The sequence below is a fragment of the Natrix helvetica genome, assembly GCF_964273705.1.
Source record: "Natrix helvetica genome assembly, chromosome: 1".
Taxonomy (NCBI): domain Eukaryota; kingdom Metazoa; phylum Chordata; class Lepidosauria; order Squamata; family Natricidae; genus Natrix; species Natrix helvetica.
In genome coordinates this window covers 61,607,997-61,627,547 of record NC_138548.1, presented here as the reverse complement: position 1 = coordinate 61,627,547, position 19,551 = coordinate 61,607,997, and the positions used below count along the sequence as shown (strand labels likewise).

At 35.1% G+C, this 19,551-nt stretch overlaps 1 protein-coding gene across 5 annotated transcripts in view; it reads left to right on the top strand.

The window, feature by feature from the left end:
• The window catches only part of ARHGAP5 (Rho GTPase activating protein 5), a 33,715-nt gene extending 14,429 nt beyond the window's left edge, over positions 1-19,286 (top strand). For all 5 annotated transcript variants that reach the window (XM_081938820.1, XM_081938817.1, XM_081938821.1 and 2 more), the window contains 6 exons: positions 686-4,575; positions 8,498-8,645; positions 8,876-8,953; positions 12,695-12,826; positions 13,564-13,669; positions 15,480-19,286. In XM_081938820.1, the coding sequence (XP_081794946.1) occupies positions 856-4,575; positions 8,498-8,645; positions 8,876-8,953; positions 12,695-12,826; positions 13,564-13,669; positions 15,480-15,810 (4,515 nt within the window). In that variant the 5' untranslated portion in view covers positions 686-855 and the 3' untranslated portion in view covers positions 15,811-19,286. The remainder of the gene's footprint in view (positions 1-685; positions 4,576-8,497; positions 8,646-8,875; positions 8,954-12,694; positions 12,827-13,563; positions 13,670-15,479) is intronic.
• The last annotated feature ends 265 nt before the right edge of the window (positions 19,287-19,551 follow it).

Sequence of the window (19,551 nt, the reverse complement as noted above, 5' to 3'; positions counted from 1 at the left end):
TGTGCAACATTTTAAAGAACATAGACATCTTCATATTTAAAATTGAAAATGTAAAAATTCAACATGATAAAAATATAGTTACAAAACCAGTAAGATAAAAATATATGAAGTTACCATAACATCAGGGTGGATAAAAAAATAGATTTGATTTCTTTCATTTAAATTGGATTTTTTTTATTTTTATCAAATTTACTTTAATAAAATGCTTTTGGAATAAAAATCTATTTAAATATCGTTTTCTATTTAAGATACATTAATAATTTAGTTTATTCAGCATGAAATGGAGCTTAGTTTTTAGCATGAGGCTGTATATTCTCCAATATTGGGACTGTCGGTTAGTCAACAGCCGGTCAGAGGACGAGCTACTGCGGGACAGATGGCAGTTGCTCTTTAAAAATTATGATTTAAATCAACTTGATTTAAATCAAACTCATCCTGTTAGATATTAGTTTCATTCTAAGTATTAAAATCAAAGAGCACTTTGTTTGCTTAAAGAGCTATACAAACCTTACTGTTCAGTCACTAATACAAGATTATCTGTGTGCATTCTGAGAGAAAATTTTGAGGAATAATTAAAATATTGTTTATTGCTTTAAAGTATTCTGTTCGTCAGAATTCCTTTCAATATTTAAAATTATACTTTGAATAACTGTAATTGATACACTGCCTTTCCTTTTTCTTTCAGAATCATGGAGCAATTGATCTGGAGCACCCACATTTATTGCAGTTATGAGGATTTAAGAACTGAAAATAATTTTGAACTTTGGAGATAAAATTTTAGTATGTGGCATCATTTTTAAGAATGAGCATTGCACCCAGTTGTGTTGGTGAATACAGAAGGATGAGAAGTACACTATGATGGCAAAGAACAAAGAGCCTCGTCCCCCAGCCTATGCTGTTAGTGTGGTTGGACTTTCTGGGACTGAAAAAGACAAAGGAAACTGTGGAGTTGGAAAATCATGTTTGTGCAATAGATTTGTGCGGTCAAAAGCAGATGAATATTACCCTGAACATACCTCTGTGCTTAGCACAATTGACTTTGGTGGTCGTGTTGTTAATAATGATCACTTTTTATATTGGGGTGATGTGATACAGTGTGGAGAGGATGGAGTAGATTGCAAAATTCATGTTATTGAACAAACTGAGTTCATTGATGATCAGACATTTCTGCCTCATCGTAGTACAAACTTACAACCTTATATAAAGCGTGCAGCTGCAACCAAATTGCAGTCAGCAGAAAAACTTATGTATATTTGCACAGATCAGCTTGGATTGGAACAAGATTTTGAGCAAAAGCAAATGCCTGAAGGAAAGCTAAGTATTGATGGATTTTTATTATGTATTGATGTAAGCCAAGGATGCAATAGGAAGTTTGATGACCAACTTAAATTTGTAAATAATCTCTATATTCAACTTTCAAAATCTAAAAAACCTATAATTATAGCAGCAACTAAATGTGATGAATGTGTGGACCATTATTTACGAGAAGTTCAGGCTTTTGCTTCAAATAAGAAGAACCTCATTGTAGTAGAAACATCTGCAAGATTCAATGTCAATGTGGAGACGTGTTTCACTGCACTGATACAAATGATGGATAAAACTCGTGGCAAACCTAAAATAATACCTTATTTAGATGCCTATAAAACACAAAGACAAGTTGTTGTGACATCAACAGATAAGTTTGAGAAACTTGTGCAGACTGTGAGAGACTATCATGCCACATGGAAGACTGTTAGTAACAAACTGAAAAATCATCCTGATTATGAGGATTACATTAATTTAGAGGGAACAAACAAAGCCCAAAATACATTTTCAAAACATATTGAGCAACTTAAGCAAGAGCATATAAGAAAAAGAAGAGATGAATATATTAATACATTACCAAGAGCTTTTAACACACTTCTGTCAAACCTTGAAGAGATTGAACATTTGATTTGGCCTGAAGCTTTGAAATTAATGGAAAAAAAACAAGATTTCCATTTATTTTTTGTGGTGCTGGAAAAAACGCCCTGGTATGAAACTGACCATATAGACAAAGTAAATGACAGGAGAATTCCATTTGACCTTTTGAGCATGCTTGAAGCCGAAAAGGTATATCAAAATCATGTGCAACATTTAATATCAGAAAAAAGGAGAGTTGAAATGAAGGAAAAGTTCAAAAAAACACTTGAAAAAATTCAGTTCATTTCTCCTGGGCAACCCTGGGAGGAAGTTATGTGTTTTGTAATGGAAGATGAAGCTTTTAAATATATTACAGAAGCTGACAGTAAAGAAGTATATAGTAGGCATCAACGGGAAATAGTCGAAAAAGCCAAAGAGGAATTTCAGGAAATGCTTTTTGAACATTCAGAACTCTTTTATGACTTGGATTTGAATGCAACACCCAGTTCTGACAAAATGAGTGAAATTCATGCAGTTCTTAGTGAAGAGCCTAGATACAAAGCTTTACAGAAACTTGCACCTGATAGAGAATCACTTCTGCTTAAACATATAGGTTTTGTATATCATCCCACTAAAGAAACATGTCTCAGTGGCCAAAGCTGTATGGACATTAAAGTGGAACACTTACTTGCTAGAAGCCTCCTGCAACTGGACCATGGTCGTTTAACTTTTTATCATGATAGTGCCAACATTGATAAAGTTAATGTTTTCATTTTGGGTAAAGATGGTCTTGCACAAGAATTGGCAAATGAGATTCGGACACAGTCTACTGATGATGAATATGCCTTAGATGGAAAAATATATGAACTTGACCTCAGACCAGTTGATGCTAAGTCACCTTACCTTCTAAGCCAATTATGGACTTCAGCCTTCAAACCTCATGGATATTTCTGTGTGTTTAATTCAATTGAATCACTTAATTTTATTGGTGAATCCATTGGAAAAATCAGGACTGAAGCTTCTCAGATAAGAAGAGACAAGTATATGGCCAACCTTCCATTTACCCTAATATTGGCCAATCAACGAGAGAGTGTTAGCAAAAATTTACCTATTCTGAGACATCAGGGGCAGCAGTTAGCAAACAAGTTGCAGTGTCCTTTTATTGATGTGCCTGCTGGTACTTATCCACGTAAATTTAATGAAGCTCAGATAAAGCAAGCATTGAGGAGTGTTTTGGATGCAGTTAAACACAATTTTGATGTCGTAAGTCCTATTCCTACAATTAAAGATCTTTCAGAAGCTGACTTAAGAATTGTTATGTGTGGTATGTGTGGAGATCCATTCAGTGTAGATCTTATTCTTTCTCCATTCCTTGATTCTCATTCTTGTAGTGCTGCTCAGGCTGGTCAGAATAATTCCCTAATGCTAGATAAAATTATAGGTGAAAAACGGAGGCGAATACAGATTACAATATTATCATATCATTCTTCAATTGGTGTAAGAAAAGATGAACTTGTTCATGGCTATATACTAGTTTATTCTGCTAAACGGAAAGCATCTATGGGAATGCTTCGAGCATTTCTTTCAGAAGTGCAAGATACTATTCCTGTACAATTAGTAGCTGTTACTGACAGTCAGGCAGACTTCTTTGAGAATGAGGCTATCAAAGAATTGATGACTGAAGGTGAACATATAGCAACTGAGATTACTGCGAAATTTACAGCTCTCTATTCATTATCTCAATATCACCGTCAGACTGAGGTTTTCACCTTGTTCTTTAGTGAAGTCTTGGAGAAGAAAAACATGATTGAAAATTCTTATATCTCTGATACTACACGAGAGACAACACACACAAATGAAGATGTTTTCTTGCATTCTCCTAGAGCAGGTTCTCTTGCTTACAACTGTTACCCAGATTCAGAAGATGATACTGAAGCCCCGCCTCCTTATAGTCCAATTGGAGATGAGGTACAGTTGCTCCCAACACCTGATCGCTCAAAATACCGTTTGGATGTAGAAGGTAATGAATATCCCATTCACAGTACACCTAACTGTCATGATCATGAACGCAACCACAAAGTGCCTCCTCCCATAAAGCCGAAACCAATTGTAACCAAGACAAATGTGAAAAAATTGGATCCAAATCTGTTAAAAACCATTGAGGCAGGTATTGGTAAACAATACCCCAGAAAAACAAGAATGATTTTGGCACCATGTGATGATCTTGAACAATCTGATAACTATGCTGAACCTATAGACACTATTTTTAAGCACAGAGGTGTTGCTGATGATACCTACATAACTCCAGATGATAGTCAGAATCGTATGATTAAATTTCGAAATTCCTCTCATATAAATAATGCCCAAGGAGAGGAAGAAAATGGATTTCCTGACAGAATTTCAAAGACCCATGGAGAAAGACGGCCCTCAAAATATAAATATAAATCTAAAACATTGTTCATCAAAGCCAAATCTTATTATAGAAGAGCACATTCAGATGCAAGTGATGATGAAGCTTTTACAATGTCTAAAACAAAAAGAAAAGGAAGACATCGTGGCAGTGAAGAAGATCCACTTTTATCCCCTGTGGAAACATGGAAAGGTGGCATTGATAACCCTGCAATTACATCTGATCAAGAGCTGGATGATAAAAAGATGAAGAAGAAAACACAGAAAGTGAAAGAAGACAAAAAGGTATGTTTTAAAAATGTTTTAAATACAGTCAAAATGTTGCTTTTTTGAAAATTTGAAATGTCAATGAAAATCTTAGCAAACGTTGTTAGCATGATATATAAACTGTATGGTATAAATGGGTCCGTTTCTGTTCCTTGCAACTGCAGCAGCAGTAACTAATTTGACTTGCTTAAACTTGTTTCTTATTGAACTGTAGTTTAGGGAAAAAAGGCCATTTGTTAGAATATGAAGTAACTAAGAGCACATGATTAGCAAAAAGCATGTTTGAAATTAAAACAGTTGATTGTGGTGGTATTCAGAAGGTTCTGACCAGTTCTGGAGTACCGATAGCGGAAATTTTGAGTAGTTCGGAGAACCGATAAATACCACCTCTGACTAGCCCCACCCCTATATTCTCTGTCTCCCAAGTCCCAGATGATTGGGAGGTAATGGGGATTCTGCAGTATCCTTCCCCTGGAGTGCGGTGGGAATGAGATTTTACAGTATCCTTCCTCTGCCACGCTCACCAAACCATGCCACGCCCATCAAGCCATGCCCACAGAACCGGTAGTACAATATTTTGAATCCCACCACGGTGATACCCACGTTAATTTTCTGAGAAAATAATGTGGCAGTGAAACATTTAAAGTTAAGTCAAATTTATCTGCCCAGTTGATTACTTCTTCTTTTACTATTAAGTGGCAAATCTCTTTGGCTGTTTCCTTGCAGATGTTTCATTACCCAATCAGGTAACATCATCAGTGAATGTGGGATTTGTTCTCTTGTTTATTTATAGTAGCTTGCCCTGTCAGTTTTGATGGATTTGGTGTTTTTTCTGCTTAATTCTTACATTAATACATTAAAATTTACATTATATTGCTGAATACAAAACTCAGATTATCATTTGTTTCTATCTTCTATTCAAAGGAGCTTTATTGCTATTTTATTGTTGGATAATGTTCAGGAGATTGTGTAATATTGTATAATGAAAGTTGCAGGCCAGCATCTGAATTACCTTTTTTATTTTGAACTGAATGTATATTATGTAAACATTTAAAAGGTATAGACCTTTCCAAAATTTGACATATTGCTATTTATTATAAGCAACATCTAGATATACATTTATGATTTTGAAGAATGAAGGGAGATGTATTTATTTCTTAAAAAGACAAATCAGTTTGTGCTTAATTGGATTAATGTATTTTTCTTAAATATGGACATTTATCAGAATAACTTTATTTTGTGGAGAAATGGCTTATGACTAAAAAAGGGAAACTTTTCATCATCTAGACAGTATTCTCTAGTATTTCCTAGGCATTGTTTGTAGGCTTGCTTGCTTAAGGGTTTTAAAACTTTTGTGCTTTAAGTAGAATTGATAGAGCATGAGTGATTTACATAAAAAGTTGCCTCAAATTGCCTCACGGTGAAATGGCGGCAAACATTTCATAAAAATAATAAGTAAATAACGCAAGATATTTACCTGTTTAGGTTTTACGCTTCCTGTACAGTTATTTTTACTATTGAGCTCAGGAAGATTTTATAGAAATTAGGAACCCAATAACTTTAAGTAACTTGACATACTATGTTTTCCTGAAAATAAGACTACCCCCCAAATAAACCCTAGCCTGATTTTTAAGTGTGTGCCTAATATAAGCCAAAATAAGCCCTACTGAAGATCGTCATCAGCCCGCAGGGCATGGCCAGGATCAGAGCAGTGAGGGTACGGGGGTGTCCGGCTGCAGCGTGGGTAGTGCAGGTGAATGGATTAACTGTCCAGGCAGGGGCAGGGGGAGGGGCAGGCGATCTGAATGCACCATGTAAGCTGTGGGAAAGCCGAGAGTCAGTGGCCAGAGCAGGCGGGCAGCAGCGGGAGATTTATCTTCACACCGTAGCACTGGCAGCAGACAGAGGCAGAGTCATGAGTGGGGGAGGCAATCCTGACACTCTGCGTGGGCCGCAGGCAAGCCAAGAGCCATGAAGACAAGCTGCCTGTGGCTGCCTGCCCACTCTGTCCTACCATCTCTTGGCTTGCCTGCGACTCGCACCGGTGTCTGGATTGTGTGCCTCTGTCTCCGTCTGCTGCAGGTGCCATTGCATGAAGACTAGCCTCTTGTGTCCAGCTGCTCTCTCCGGCCCACTGACTCAGCTTTTCCACAGCCAGCCACCTTGTGGACTGATCACCCTGAAATTGTGTTTCCCCGAAAATAAGTCCTCATTCTTATTTTGAAGCTCCCAAAATTATAAGACCGGGTCTTATTTTCGGGAAAACATGGTATCTAATATTTATTTTGAAAGCATTAATACATTTTTAACAATGTATATTTTAAGATACAGTCTTACAAATGGGCCATAGTCCTACACCGTCTTTACCTTAACTGAGCATCTGCTAAGTTTCATAACGGCTGTGTGTGTTGTCAGGAATAAAATTGAAATGAAATAAAACTAGTATCCACATCATTTAAATCATGAATGCGCAATTGTGTCCTTCAGAATCGAGGTGATATGTAAATTGCATAAAATGCACACACACAAATGCGCACCCGTGCATACACGTGTGCGCGCACACCCACACCCAGCTGGTTGAGATGAAGGAAAAATTAATCTCTTGGAGAAAATATTTAAACTTTCTTAGTGCATTAAACTTGCTTAGCGCACTTGGCAAAGGAGACACATTTTATGCTTATGGCTTCTAAATCACCAGCTTGGTGGCCATAAATGTTTTATTTTAATGGAATAACATTGTTATTAAGTTGGATGGATTGTGAGATTAAGTACATAGATATAATAGTAAACTTGTTTAACTCACATTAAAAATAATGAGATTTATTATTTAAAATGCAATTTAAAAAAATCAATGGAATTGAATCTTTAAAATATGCCACAATTTATGAGTCAAGACTTTAATTTGTATGAATTTGTAAAAATGACAAAATGTCTTTAAATTTAGTTTATTCAAATAGCCTTTTAATGGTTCAGTAAACTGACAGTTACTGAAGTACCTAACAGAAAATTCCTAATTTGAATGTTTTAGCTGGTAAAATCTTCACAATTTTTGGTGCTTGACAAAGTAATACTGGTGGAGTTTGCTTTCTGTTTTCTGACAGTACCATTACTATAACAATTATTTTTAATGCACGTTTAATAATTTTCGTTGTATTGTGTGAGATACTATTTTATATATCATGTCTTGTATATGTGCATTTTGAAAGTTGAAGCATAGCATTCCGTACCAGAAAATAAGGAAAAATTATATTATGTCTGATTGTATCTCATATTAATAAGAGCAGATATAATGAGAATGTAAAAGTAAAAATTTGAGGTATCTTATTCGACTCTAACACAGAGTTGGAAATGAAAACATTTTATAATTTCAATCCAAAAGGCAAGAGATTACAATGAGCTTTCACAGTCTTCTTTCGTAGCTGAAATGCTTTAGATTTTTTTATTTGTCATGGTTATATAATGTTTATTTGGGGTAGGAGTATTTTATATATGGTATCCAGAGTAACAATTATTCAGGTTGAATGGCTATATAAATCTTTTAAATCAATAAATAAACCTGCCCAGTAAACGCTTACATATAAGACATGAGCAATAAATAGTATGAAGTTCATTAATAAGGATTAGATATGGGATGAGAAGTAGCATTCAGGTAAATAATAGTTTGGTTATGTTGTCCTCAACTATCATTTTGTGAATATGTGAATAAGAAACTAACCAATAGCTATTTTCTGCATCATGTTCTGAGAAAGATTCAGGATCCTTGCCCTGGAAACAGACAGATATAGCATAGTGAGCAAGTTTGGTTATTCTTTTAATTAATTATATACCTTCAAAATGAAAATTGCCATATGAAAAATAGCCTTTCTAATATTTTGTAGTTATTAGGGAATGTTTATTTCAATAGCTAATATTCTTGACCATTAATGCTATTTTGTTGCAGCAAAAAAAGAAAACAAAGACATTCAACCCACCAACTCGAAGAAACTGGGAAAGTAATTATTTTGGGATGCCCCTACAAGATCTGGTTACACCTGAAAAACCTATCCCTCTCTTCGTTGAGAAGTGTGTGCAGTTTATTGAAGATACAGGTAAGAAATTATATTTAAGTATTTATTTTTGCTGTTAAGTAATTTTGAAAGTCTTACTTGTTTCTCATTTAGAACTTTATATTGTTTTAATGAAGAAATAATAAATCATGTGAATTAAAGTCTGTTTACATTGATGTATTTATGAGAAAAAATACCAAGTATTTGCTGGAAGATTTTTTTTACTATGTGAGTGACTTCCATCCTTTGATGTTTTCTTCCTTTTCCTAAAGGTCTGTGTACTGAAGGCCTCTATCGTGTTAGTGGTAATAAAACAGATCAAGACAATATTCAAAAGCAATTTGACCAAGGTAATGGGGATCTTTGTTATGATTACATAGGTATAACTATGTGATGTTATTTTAGTGCAGTATTTAAACTCTTCTGTGAGTGGCTGTGGGTACCGGCACCTCGGTTCAGCCAGCTGACTCCATCGCTGGCCATAGGGGGCGAACAACTGTCCCCTGTGGAGCGGGCGCGCAATTTGGGCGTCCTCCTTGATGCCCGGCTGTCAATGGAGGACCATGTGGCAGCCGTGGCAAGGGGGGCGTTCCACCAGGTTCGCCTGGTGCGCCAATTGCGCCCCCTACTGGACCGGAGTGCCCTGCGCACGGTCACTCATGCGCTGGTGACGTCTCGCCTGGACTACTGCAATGCCCTCTACATGGGGCTTCCCTTGGGACGCATCCGGAGACTGCAGCTAGTTCAGAACGCAGCCGCGCGGGTTATTATGGGAAGTACACGTTACTCCCACGTAACACCTCTCCTGCGCGAGCTGCACTGGCTACCTGTGGCCTTTCGGGTGCGTTTCAAGGTATTGATCACCATCTTTAAAGCGCTCCATGGCATAGGACCTAGTTATCTGCAGGATCGCATCCTACCACACACGTCCCTGCGACCTATCCGCTCACACAGAGAGGGGCTCCTCCTGGTGCCGTCCGCTAGGCAATGCCAGCGGGCAACACCTAGGAGTAGGTCCTTCTCTGTGATGGGCCCAACCCTCCAGACATTCGAACTACCACCGACCTCCGTTCCTTCCGGCAAAAGTTAAAGACTCACCTATTTCAATCAGCTGGCCTGGCACTTTCTTAGTTTTTCACCTCCCGGGGATTCATTTTATTTTAATTGGGTTTAGGGTTTTAATTGGGATGTTTTTAGGGTTAGAATATATTTATTTCTTATACAGTCTATCTCCCCCTCTAAATGTATTTTAAATGTATTTTATTGTTATGATTGTATTTTATTTGCATTGACTGTACACCGCCCCGAGTCCCTTTTTGGGAGAGGGGGCGGTCTAAAAATCTAATAAATAAATAAATAAATACTCTTTGTAGAATCTAATAATAGAAATTGAATAATGTGAATATATAAATGTATTAAAAACTAGTTTGATATGTTAGCTGTACTGTATGTGTTGGTATGTTGATGTTTAATTCAATATATAATACTTTAATTTTAATTTTACTCAATTTCAAAGCCTCTTTTTCTGCATAATGTTTCTTAAAGCCCATGAGATTTATCATAAAAATAGACTGTTTATGGCTCTCCTTTTATAACCTCCCAAACAATCAAATATTACATTTACCAAATTTAGGATTTGGGATACTTTTGAAAATTGTGGTTGGAGTGCAAAGCTTCCATAAGGTGAAATGTTCCTTCTCCAACCTTTTAAGTTCCTTAAATTGGAGAAAATATAGCCCACCATTTTTTTTATTGCGGTGATGGACACCATTTTACAAAATGCAATAGATTCACGTGGTTCACTTGTAGGCTTGAGTTGTAACTCCTGACCCAGAAGAACTAATATATACAATAAACCAATAAAATCACTAGAATTTATTTAGAAAAAACAACACCAAAAATCACCAATCAATGCCAGAAAAAAGTATTTTATGTGTAATATAAATTCTGGATTTGTGTGTTATCGTCTGAAAATTTTACTGCTTGTTATATGTTACTTGAATCATAACACAAAGAAATGGCAATAGAAGCAAGAGCCAAAGCCAATTCATAGCAGCCTTCAGACCAGGGATGTCAAACTCAAGGCCTGTAGGCCGGATCTGCCTGTAGGGTGCTTAGATCTGGCCCGTGGGGCCAACCTAGAAGCAGCAAAGGACCATCTCACAGTGCTTCTGCCAGCAAAAACAGAGCTCGGCAGGGCCATGCGCAGCCCATCATTTTCAGCTGCAATGGCCTCCTGCAACTCTCTGCCAGTGACAACAGAGCGGCCCTCCCAAGCTCCGTTTTTGCTGGCAGAGCGCTTGGGCCACCCCAGGCGCCGACACCAGTGATGTCAAGCTGTCCATGCCCACCCTGGCCACGTTCCCCCAGTCCCCTGAGGTCAAACACAACCCTGAAGCGGCCATTAATGAAATTGAGTTTGACATCCCTGCTTTCGACAGGCATGTTCTTTTTCCTTGTGATAAGCTTCATATAGTCAGAAGAATCTTTCATTTTCTTGAGCTTGTCCTATTAATTGGGTTTGTTTTTTTGGATATGTATCTAATTTCCTTTTAACTTTTGTGATATGTGTTTTTTAATGTTGTACGCCTGAGTCCTTTGGGAGAAGGGCGGCATATAAATCCAATAAAACAAACAAACAAAACAAACAAACTTTCACTATACTTCAGCCTCAAAAGTCAAAGAATGCAGAAGCTTAACTTTCTTCTTCCCCTCCCACATATCAGACCCAGCCTCTCTCCTCCCCGGCAGTTGCTCAGTATAAAATTACTTGAATGCATCTCTGCTTACCATCCAAAACTGACAAGAATAATCAGTTTTAAAACTCTGGCTTTTGTTTCCCTTCTAGCCATACTCCTATCATTTTGAATGCTCATCTCAGTGCTGGATAGTGAACAAGAAGAGAAATTAATATTTATATTTCCATTCATTGGAGAGAAAGGGATTAGAAGAGAGTAAGCAGGCACACAATGAAGAATACACATTGAAAGCTGTGCTGTGCTGGTAGCTATGCATCCCAGCCCCTTCTCAGTGAAATTTTCCTCAAAGCAAATTTGGCATGCCTTTCTCTTACAATGCCATACTTACTATAATTAAATGATTAATTAAGTGATTAAATGACTGGTAGACCATGTGAATGTCATACATTGTAATTTGGTTGTAAAGTTGTTTTTTAACACCATTGTAACTGGTCTCCAAATGAGTTGTCACTCAGAAGCTTCATGAAAATCTCAGATCAAAAAAGAATACTTGCAGGAACTAGATGTCATTATATACATATATAAACAGTATACAGTAGCCCAAAACTATAGAAAGGCTGTTAGAAAATGGTAACATAAGGTTGACAGAAGATGCTAAGTATAATAAAAATAGCTTATTTAAATATATTTTAAATAAATTTAAAATGAAGACATTCCATATAACTTCAGGTTTGAATGCCTAAATTTGAAGGCCATGATAAAATTACATTATAGATATTGAAGAAACTTGTTTATGGTTTGGCTGAACATTTACGTATCATATTTGAAAAATCTTGGGGGAGGAAAAGAAATTCCAAATGGGCAAGAAAAAAGCCCATTATGCTATTCCTTGGAACTAATTTCCCATTTGTTTTTAAACAAATGGGAAATTAGTTCCAAGGAATAGCATAATGGTCATGAGACTTACCAGTAAAAGATCTAAAGTAGATCATAAATAGATTGATTTTAAACAGAGAGCTTTTTGGTTCCTCATCAAACCAGAGTCAGACATATATGGTATGTACAAAATTCAGCCCTTGGTCCTGTACTCATTAAGTAGTTAAGCATTTCCTTTATTAGTGTTATCAGATTTGTATCTGATACAAAATCGTGTTAGGCAACTAATCCTTTAGCAATCTTGATAACTTAGAAAAATAAGAGTGAATTTTAGCAGAAAAATGCAAAATTCTTCACATAGAAAATATGAAATGCATAGATACAGGAAGGGACTTAGTAATAATACTTGTGAAAGGATATTTTAAATTGAAAATTAATGGTTTATGTTTATAGTGAATGAATTCTCTTGAGAAATATTTTTGTATTCCTAATACACAGTTTCATACTGCTTTGTAGATCATAATATTAGTCTGGAATCTATGGATGTAACAGTAAACGCGGTGGCAGGAGCTCTTAAAGCTTTCTTTGCAGATCTTCCAGATCCTTTAATTCCTTATTCACTGCATCCAGAATTAGTTGAAGCATCAAGTAAGTAATTTCTTTTTTCCCTTTAGGGAGTACATGTTATGGATAACCATTTTCTATCTCTTACCTACTATACTCTGTATTAGGTTATTAATTTCAATCTGTTCGGTGCCTGTTTAGGATTTCACAGATTTATTGGGGAGGGGGGTTTCTTATATTTCCCATTTTAAGACTTCTTTTAACATGCCTCTATTGTTAGGTAATATTTCAAAATCACAGAAAGCTTCACATACAAACTTTTGATTAATTAACCCTTCTACGCTAAACATTATCTTGCCCTATTATATTTTATTATTTGTATTTTTATTATACCATACTAAATTAAACTAGTGAACTCTGCTTATTTGAGGGGTGAAACCAAACTTCTCTGATAACCATTGGAATGGACTTCATTGATAGCATGATTGCACTATTGTTCCACAGACCCTGTACATCTCCAGAGGATTGCCACTCATGGAGACAGAAGAGGAGAAATTAACAATTAGTTCACATGCATTTATTGAATATAAAATTCTCTAAAATCTTACTTCAGATTGTTTCTCTTCAAATGTTCACCCACTCATCAGTTTTATTACTGCCCCCTTTATATGAAAAAACCTTAATGACTGGCTATTACAGTAACAGGTTAACATTCCTCATAACAGTCTCCCAGCACACATTAGGTACCAAAAGTTGAAACAGTGCCCTGAGCTGCTATATGCTTCTTATTTTTTAAAAAAGTTTTTGTTTTCTTTGTACAGAAATTCTTGATAAGACTGAAAGGCTGTATGAATTAAAGGAAATTGTGAAGAAATTCCATCCAGTGAATTATGAAGTGCTCAAATATGTAATAACTCATCTGAACAGGTATTTTCTTTGCCAAATATCAATTACAGACAACTTCATTAATATTTGCCAGAAATATTAATCATATTAATCTGCTATACATAAAGATGCTTGTATGAAACATTAAGTCATCTTGCGCAAGATGGTCATTAAACAAATGTAATAAATAACAAACTGTAAATTAGAACTATGAAAGCCTTATCCATATTCCTGTAGCAGTTGGGTATTACAGTGTTGTCCATTGATGTAAGGCATCATTAAATGAAATGTTTAATGAATGTTCAATGAATCAATGGGGTTGGTGTAGCAATAAAAATGTGATTTTGAAGGACTTACATTTATATGAATATGAAGCTCTTACTCACCAAGAGCTTGACAGAGTTGATAAGAAGTAGAGGTGCCCTTCTTAGTAATAGCACCTGCTGTGGGAAATTTCCTTTAAGAGATGTACATCTCTTCCCATGCTGACTTAAAAATTCTGTAAATTTATATCTTGTAAAATTCCAGTGGGGTGTTTTTGCCAGAAACTGGATGTAAATATCAGAAGCTGGCAAAAACAACAACCCCAAACCCCAATTGAAAATCATGGTTATGTGCCTGGGATGCTGCAAATGGGCATAAAAGTAAGCTGGTTGCCAAACAATCAAAATAAGATCACATGATAACAGATGTGTATGCTGCTGTTGGAACTTCAAAAAGGGGGTTGTAAGTAAGTTTTTGGGGATCCATCATACTTTGACTATTAAGCCAAGACTACCTGTAATCTTTACATTCTGGTTGCCATGATGTAAAAAAGATGTGGAGACTCTAGAAAGAGTGCAGACAAGAGCAACAAAGATGATTAGGGGACTGGAGACTAAAACATATGAAGAATGGTTGCAGGAACTAGGTATGTCTAGCTTAAGAGAAAGAAGGACTAGGGGAGACATGATAGCAGTGTTCCAATATCTCAGGGGTTGCCACAAAGAAGAGGGAGTCAAGCTATTCTCCAAGGCACCTGAGGACAGAACAAGAAGCAATGGGTGGAAACTAATCAAGGAGAGAAGCAACTTAGAACTGAGGAGAAACTTCCTGACAGTTAGAACAATTAATCAGTGGAACAGCTTGCCTCCAGAAGTTGTGAATGCCCCAACACTGGAAGTCTTTAAGAAGATGTTGGATAGCCATTTGTCTGGAACGGTATAGGGTTTCCTGCCTAGGCAGGGGGTTGGACTAGAAGACCTCCAAGGTCCCTTCCAACTCTACTATTGTATTGTATTGTATTGTATCTTGCCTTGGTCATTATGTGCTACTGATAGCCTTCAAACCTCTCAGTGCAGATCTCAGTAGGAAATAGACACCCATAATGTCTGTGGGTTTACTTCTGATAGTGTATGCACGCTGTTGAATGTAAACCATTTAAATAGTGTAAACATTTTATTTAAACAAAGCTGTGTGAAAAAGTGGCTGTGAATAGATTAAATGTTCATTATAATCAGAATCATAATGGTAGAATCCAACTTGAGACTGATTGTTGTTTTGTTCAAGACCTTTGGCACTAGTGCATTTGTATGAACAACTTACACAATCCATTTTTCTATTTTAATAGATTGTAGATCTTTCTACTTTTTCTATTCATGCAGAGAAATTGTAGATTTAAGTAGTTCTTAGGTAATTATGCCTGTTTTCTTGTATTTTAAGAATAATCACATCTGAGCCTAGTTTGTTGTTGCATTATGTTTAAGATATAATGTCTAAAATCTGCTGAATATATTAAATGTAATGCTATGTAACATTTTTAGATCATTTTCAGTCAAATATTAACTCTTCAATACATTTATTCATATTATAGAGTTAGTCAACAGAGCAGAACCAACCTAATGACTGCAGATAACTTATCTATATGTTTCTGGCCTACTTTGATGAGACCTGATTTTGAAAACAGGGAGTTCCTGTCAACCACCAAAATACTTCAGTCAGTAATAGAAACAGTCATTCAACAATGCCAATTTTTCTTCTATGGTGGAGAAATTTCAGAAATGTCTGACAATGTAGCACATCAGCTTCCAGGTTCGAATCCAGTACAGATGGTGGAACCAATTTTACCACTACAGTTACCACCACCTCTACAACCTCAGCTAATACAACCACAGTTGCAAGCAGATCCTCTTGGAATTATTTAAACAAAACAACTGACAAGAAAATGATTTGTCAAGAACTTGGCAATGGATACAGAGGAAAACTGGATGTGCATGTTTCAAGATACAATGACAACTTCATTATGAAAGAATTTGAACCTAAACTAAGATATTTTTGTTTGTAGTCACTCTATCCACCTTGTTCATAACACTGCAGGTCAAAATTATGTGATTAGCATGACTGGAGAGGTTTAATTTTTTAAATCAAAAATAACTTAAAGTGCAAAGCTGCTGTTGCATGAACATTTACACAATCACTATCATTTCTGTGACAGTTTGTCACAATATATTGTGAATAAAACTTTTCTATAGAAATGTTATGATTAAATAAATCATTTATGGAACATTCAATACTTGCAGCCTGCTTTAGGGCTGTTTTTTGTTATTTAATTGTCTCCCCTCCCCATCATTTTCATACCAATTTAGTCCTATTCTACACGTAAAATACAACCATGTCTTATTTGGAAATTATGAACTACTTATACATTGCAACATATTTTGGAAAAACAAACCACTGTTATAAATGCCACATTCCCATACTTCTTTTTCTCTTAAACCTGTGGATATTTTTATTGAGGGCTTTAGATTTTTTTTTCTTGTAGCACAATACCAAGGACATGCTTATTGTAAAAGTGAGTTAAGCACTCTGCAAATATGTTATGATTATCTACTTTTCCCTTAATTTGCATTAATTAATCAAACTTTTTATAATACTGTTAATTCTGTAAACTGCATGTTTGAAAGATCATTGAAGGTCTTGTAAGCCTAATATATTTTCTATATTTTAATTTTTCCCACTAGGAAATTCATTTAGTGTAGAGAAAATAATTTGATGATTTCATATAAGACTGTATAACTTTTCATACATAAATGAGAACTTTGCTGTAGTGTAAACTTGCTAAACCAAACAATCTAGACCATAAATTTAACATATACACTATATCTATTTTTCTGTGACCCTCTAAAGGTATAAAAAGCATTGCTAATAAATAGCAATAAATACTTTGGGTACTGAAGCATCTAAATTTGTATATAAAAAGATACCTGTGTTCATTTTTTTCCCTGTGAGCTGTTGTACTATATTTTCAAAATAACTTTTGCACCATTTAAAATTACTTTTCTTTTTTATATTGGTACAAATATATCTGTTGAAGAATGCTGCTTAATTTTTAAACATTCTTGATTAATAGTTGATAGTTAATAAATGTGATGAAAGACTAGTTATGGGGGGAAATGGAATGGTTTAAAATATTTGAATTGGCTCAGATTTCTGTCCACAAATGGAAGGGTTTCTTTCATCTATACAAGTGATTCAGTGGAGAGATCCCAACTTACGCAGATTTTCAATGCCCTAAAGAGATCATTTTCCATCTCTGGAACAAATCTTTAGAGAGAGAGAGAGAGAGAGAATGGGTAAAAGTTGGTCCATAAGGAGAATGACATTTGCATCCATGTCTGAGTTTTCCTTACCAACTTTTCCTTTCATTTGCAAAATATGTTTTCTTAAAAATAAGCTTTGGGGAAAAAACATTGCAATATCTGAATTACTTGGGAGACTTTACTATCACTGTTACTATCATCTCATTGTTTACTATCAGTTGCAGTATGTAGAACATTTTTGAATACTAAAGTAATTTAATTTTTGATTTTAAAAACTTTTTAAAGATTCTTATGGGCTTTGGCCTACTGAAATAAAAATTGCCTTTTTCGTTATGTCCTAGGTATTGTACTTAGAGTTATGACTTACATTACCATTATACTTAAGATACCATAACCCAGGCTGCTGTTAAAATATTTGTATATTATAAATTACCTTGATATTTGTGTTATATTCTTGCAAGTAATTATCTTTTCTACAAAAAACAAAATGCTCTATTCCAATTCAAAGCACACAGGATATAAATACAATAATAAAAATTGTCCTGTAAATGTAGTAGCATTAATTTGTTTTACATCATCTGCTGTTTAAATAGCTTTTATTTATAGCCATTAGTTTAACTGAGGCATTTTAAGAAGAAAATAAATTGCAAGCATTTTGTAAATGATTTCTAGGTTGCTAAAGAATTTATTTTTCTACTATAGATGGTATGACAAAAGCATCAAACTGTACAGGAAAAACCACGTATTCCTCTTGCAGACAGGCTTAAATTTCTCAGCCTTATTCCTTTAAAGAGTATTCTCTAGCACAATGACAATTGAAGTTTGATTTCTGTTTAGAATTGTCTTTTTGTAGTTTAGTACGTCTTTCATTAATAATATACTCATATCGAGAGTCTAGGCAATTTGCCTCAGTGCTGCTCTTAGCTATCTTTAAGGGCATGCTTCTTGGTTATCCTGGGCACCCTTGTGCAGCAGGGCATAAATCTGTGTCTGCATACTCCATTACCCAATGACAGCATTTTGAATTCACACTACAATTTAAATCTGAATCATCTCCATAATTACATGTTCCATTATAGCTTTAAAAAAACTCATGTGTTGTTTGCCTTTTTAATTCTGAAATTAAAATCTTTGGGATCTTTTTCGGCACACTCGGCAACATTTTTTGACCTACAGCTTTTGCTTTAACTGCTTCTTTAGGTGTTTGTATGCACACATTAATTTCCCTTTAAGCAGAATTGATGGCTCAATAACAGGAAAATCTGTCAATGAGGTATTTAGGAGCTAGCTTTCTTGTAATAATTTGAGATTCTTATCAGCATAACAAAAAGACTTACACATTGCTAGCCATCTAGCAATTTCATTTTAGCAAATGGAATACCTTCATTGTACCTTGTATCTTTTCTGAAGTTTCAAACCATGAACTACTAGTATTGTAAATTCAGTCATTTTTAACAATGTGAATAGTGCTCAACAGCTGTCAGTTTGACCTGCATCCCTCACACTGACCTTCATTAAATTTGTATGTTACTGAAATATGTGTAACTAGGCTGCAATCCTACACAGTTATCCTTATGTAACTCCGTTAAGATCAGTAAAATGGGTTGTAAACTTACATTGTAATGCTAAACTTAGTTATTAGGGAATACATCTTAACTGTGGTTAATATGCCGTTCTAAGCTTAATGCATAGAATAACATTTTATAAATATATTTAGTTACATGCAAAACACATTAAAACAGCAGTCATATCCACCTGCATAACAGTAAGTTCCATTGAACTCAATAGCACTTATTTCCAAGAAGACATGTGAGTGGCATTTTATATTAAATGATTTAGAAATTATTTTTACATTACACTCAGACTTTAAGAATTTTGAAATAATGTAAATATAAGTATGCAACTTTAATGAAAAGCAGCATTTTCCAATGTATGTTTTCTGCATTACTTGACTACTGGTTGCTAGAAACTACCATTGACTTGTTTTGTTTTCAAGGTACTGGAGTTTAGTTTTAATTTCTCTAAAATTGTAAAGTAATGAACTAATTGGACAAGTTAAATAAATCAGGCCTCCACTTTCATTGTGATTTCATTTTTTTTACAGTAACCAATATATATGCTGAAGCTATAACTACATACACAAACACTTATTTCCTTTTTATGTAATCTTATCAAACTTTACAAAATGCTACAGTGAGTTAAATATTGAAGTTTATCTGTATGCAGATTGCAATGAATAAAACATTAAGATGCCTGCTGTGTATAATATTCAGTTTTATATTCAAGTTCAGAAGAGCCAAATTGCTCCTTTTATCTGAAATAAATACAGTAGTAAAAATGTTTGGA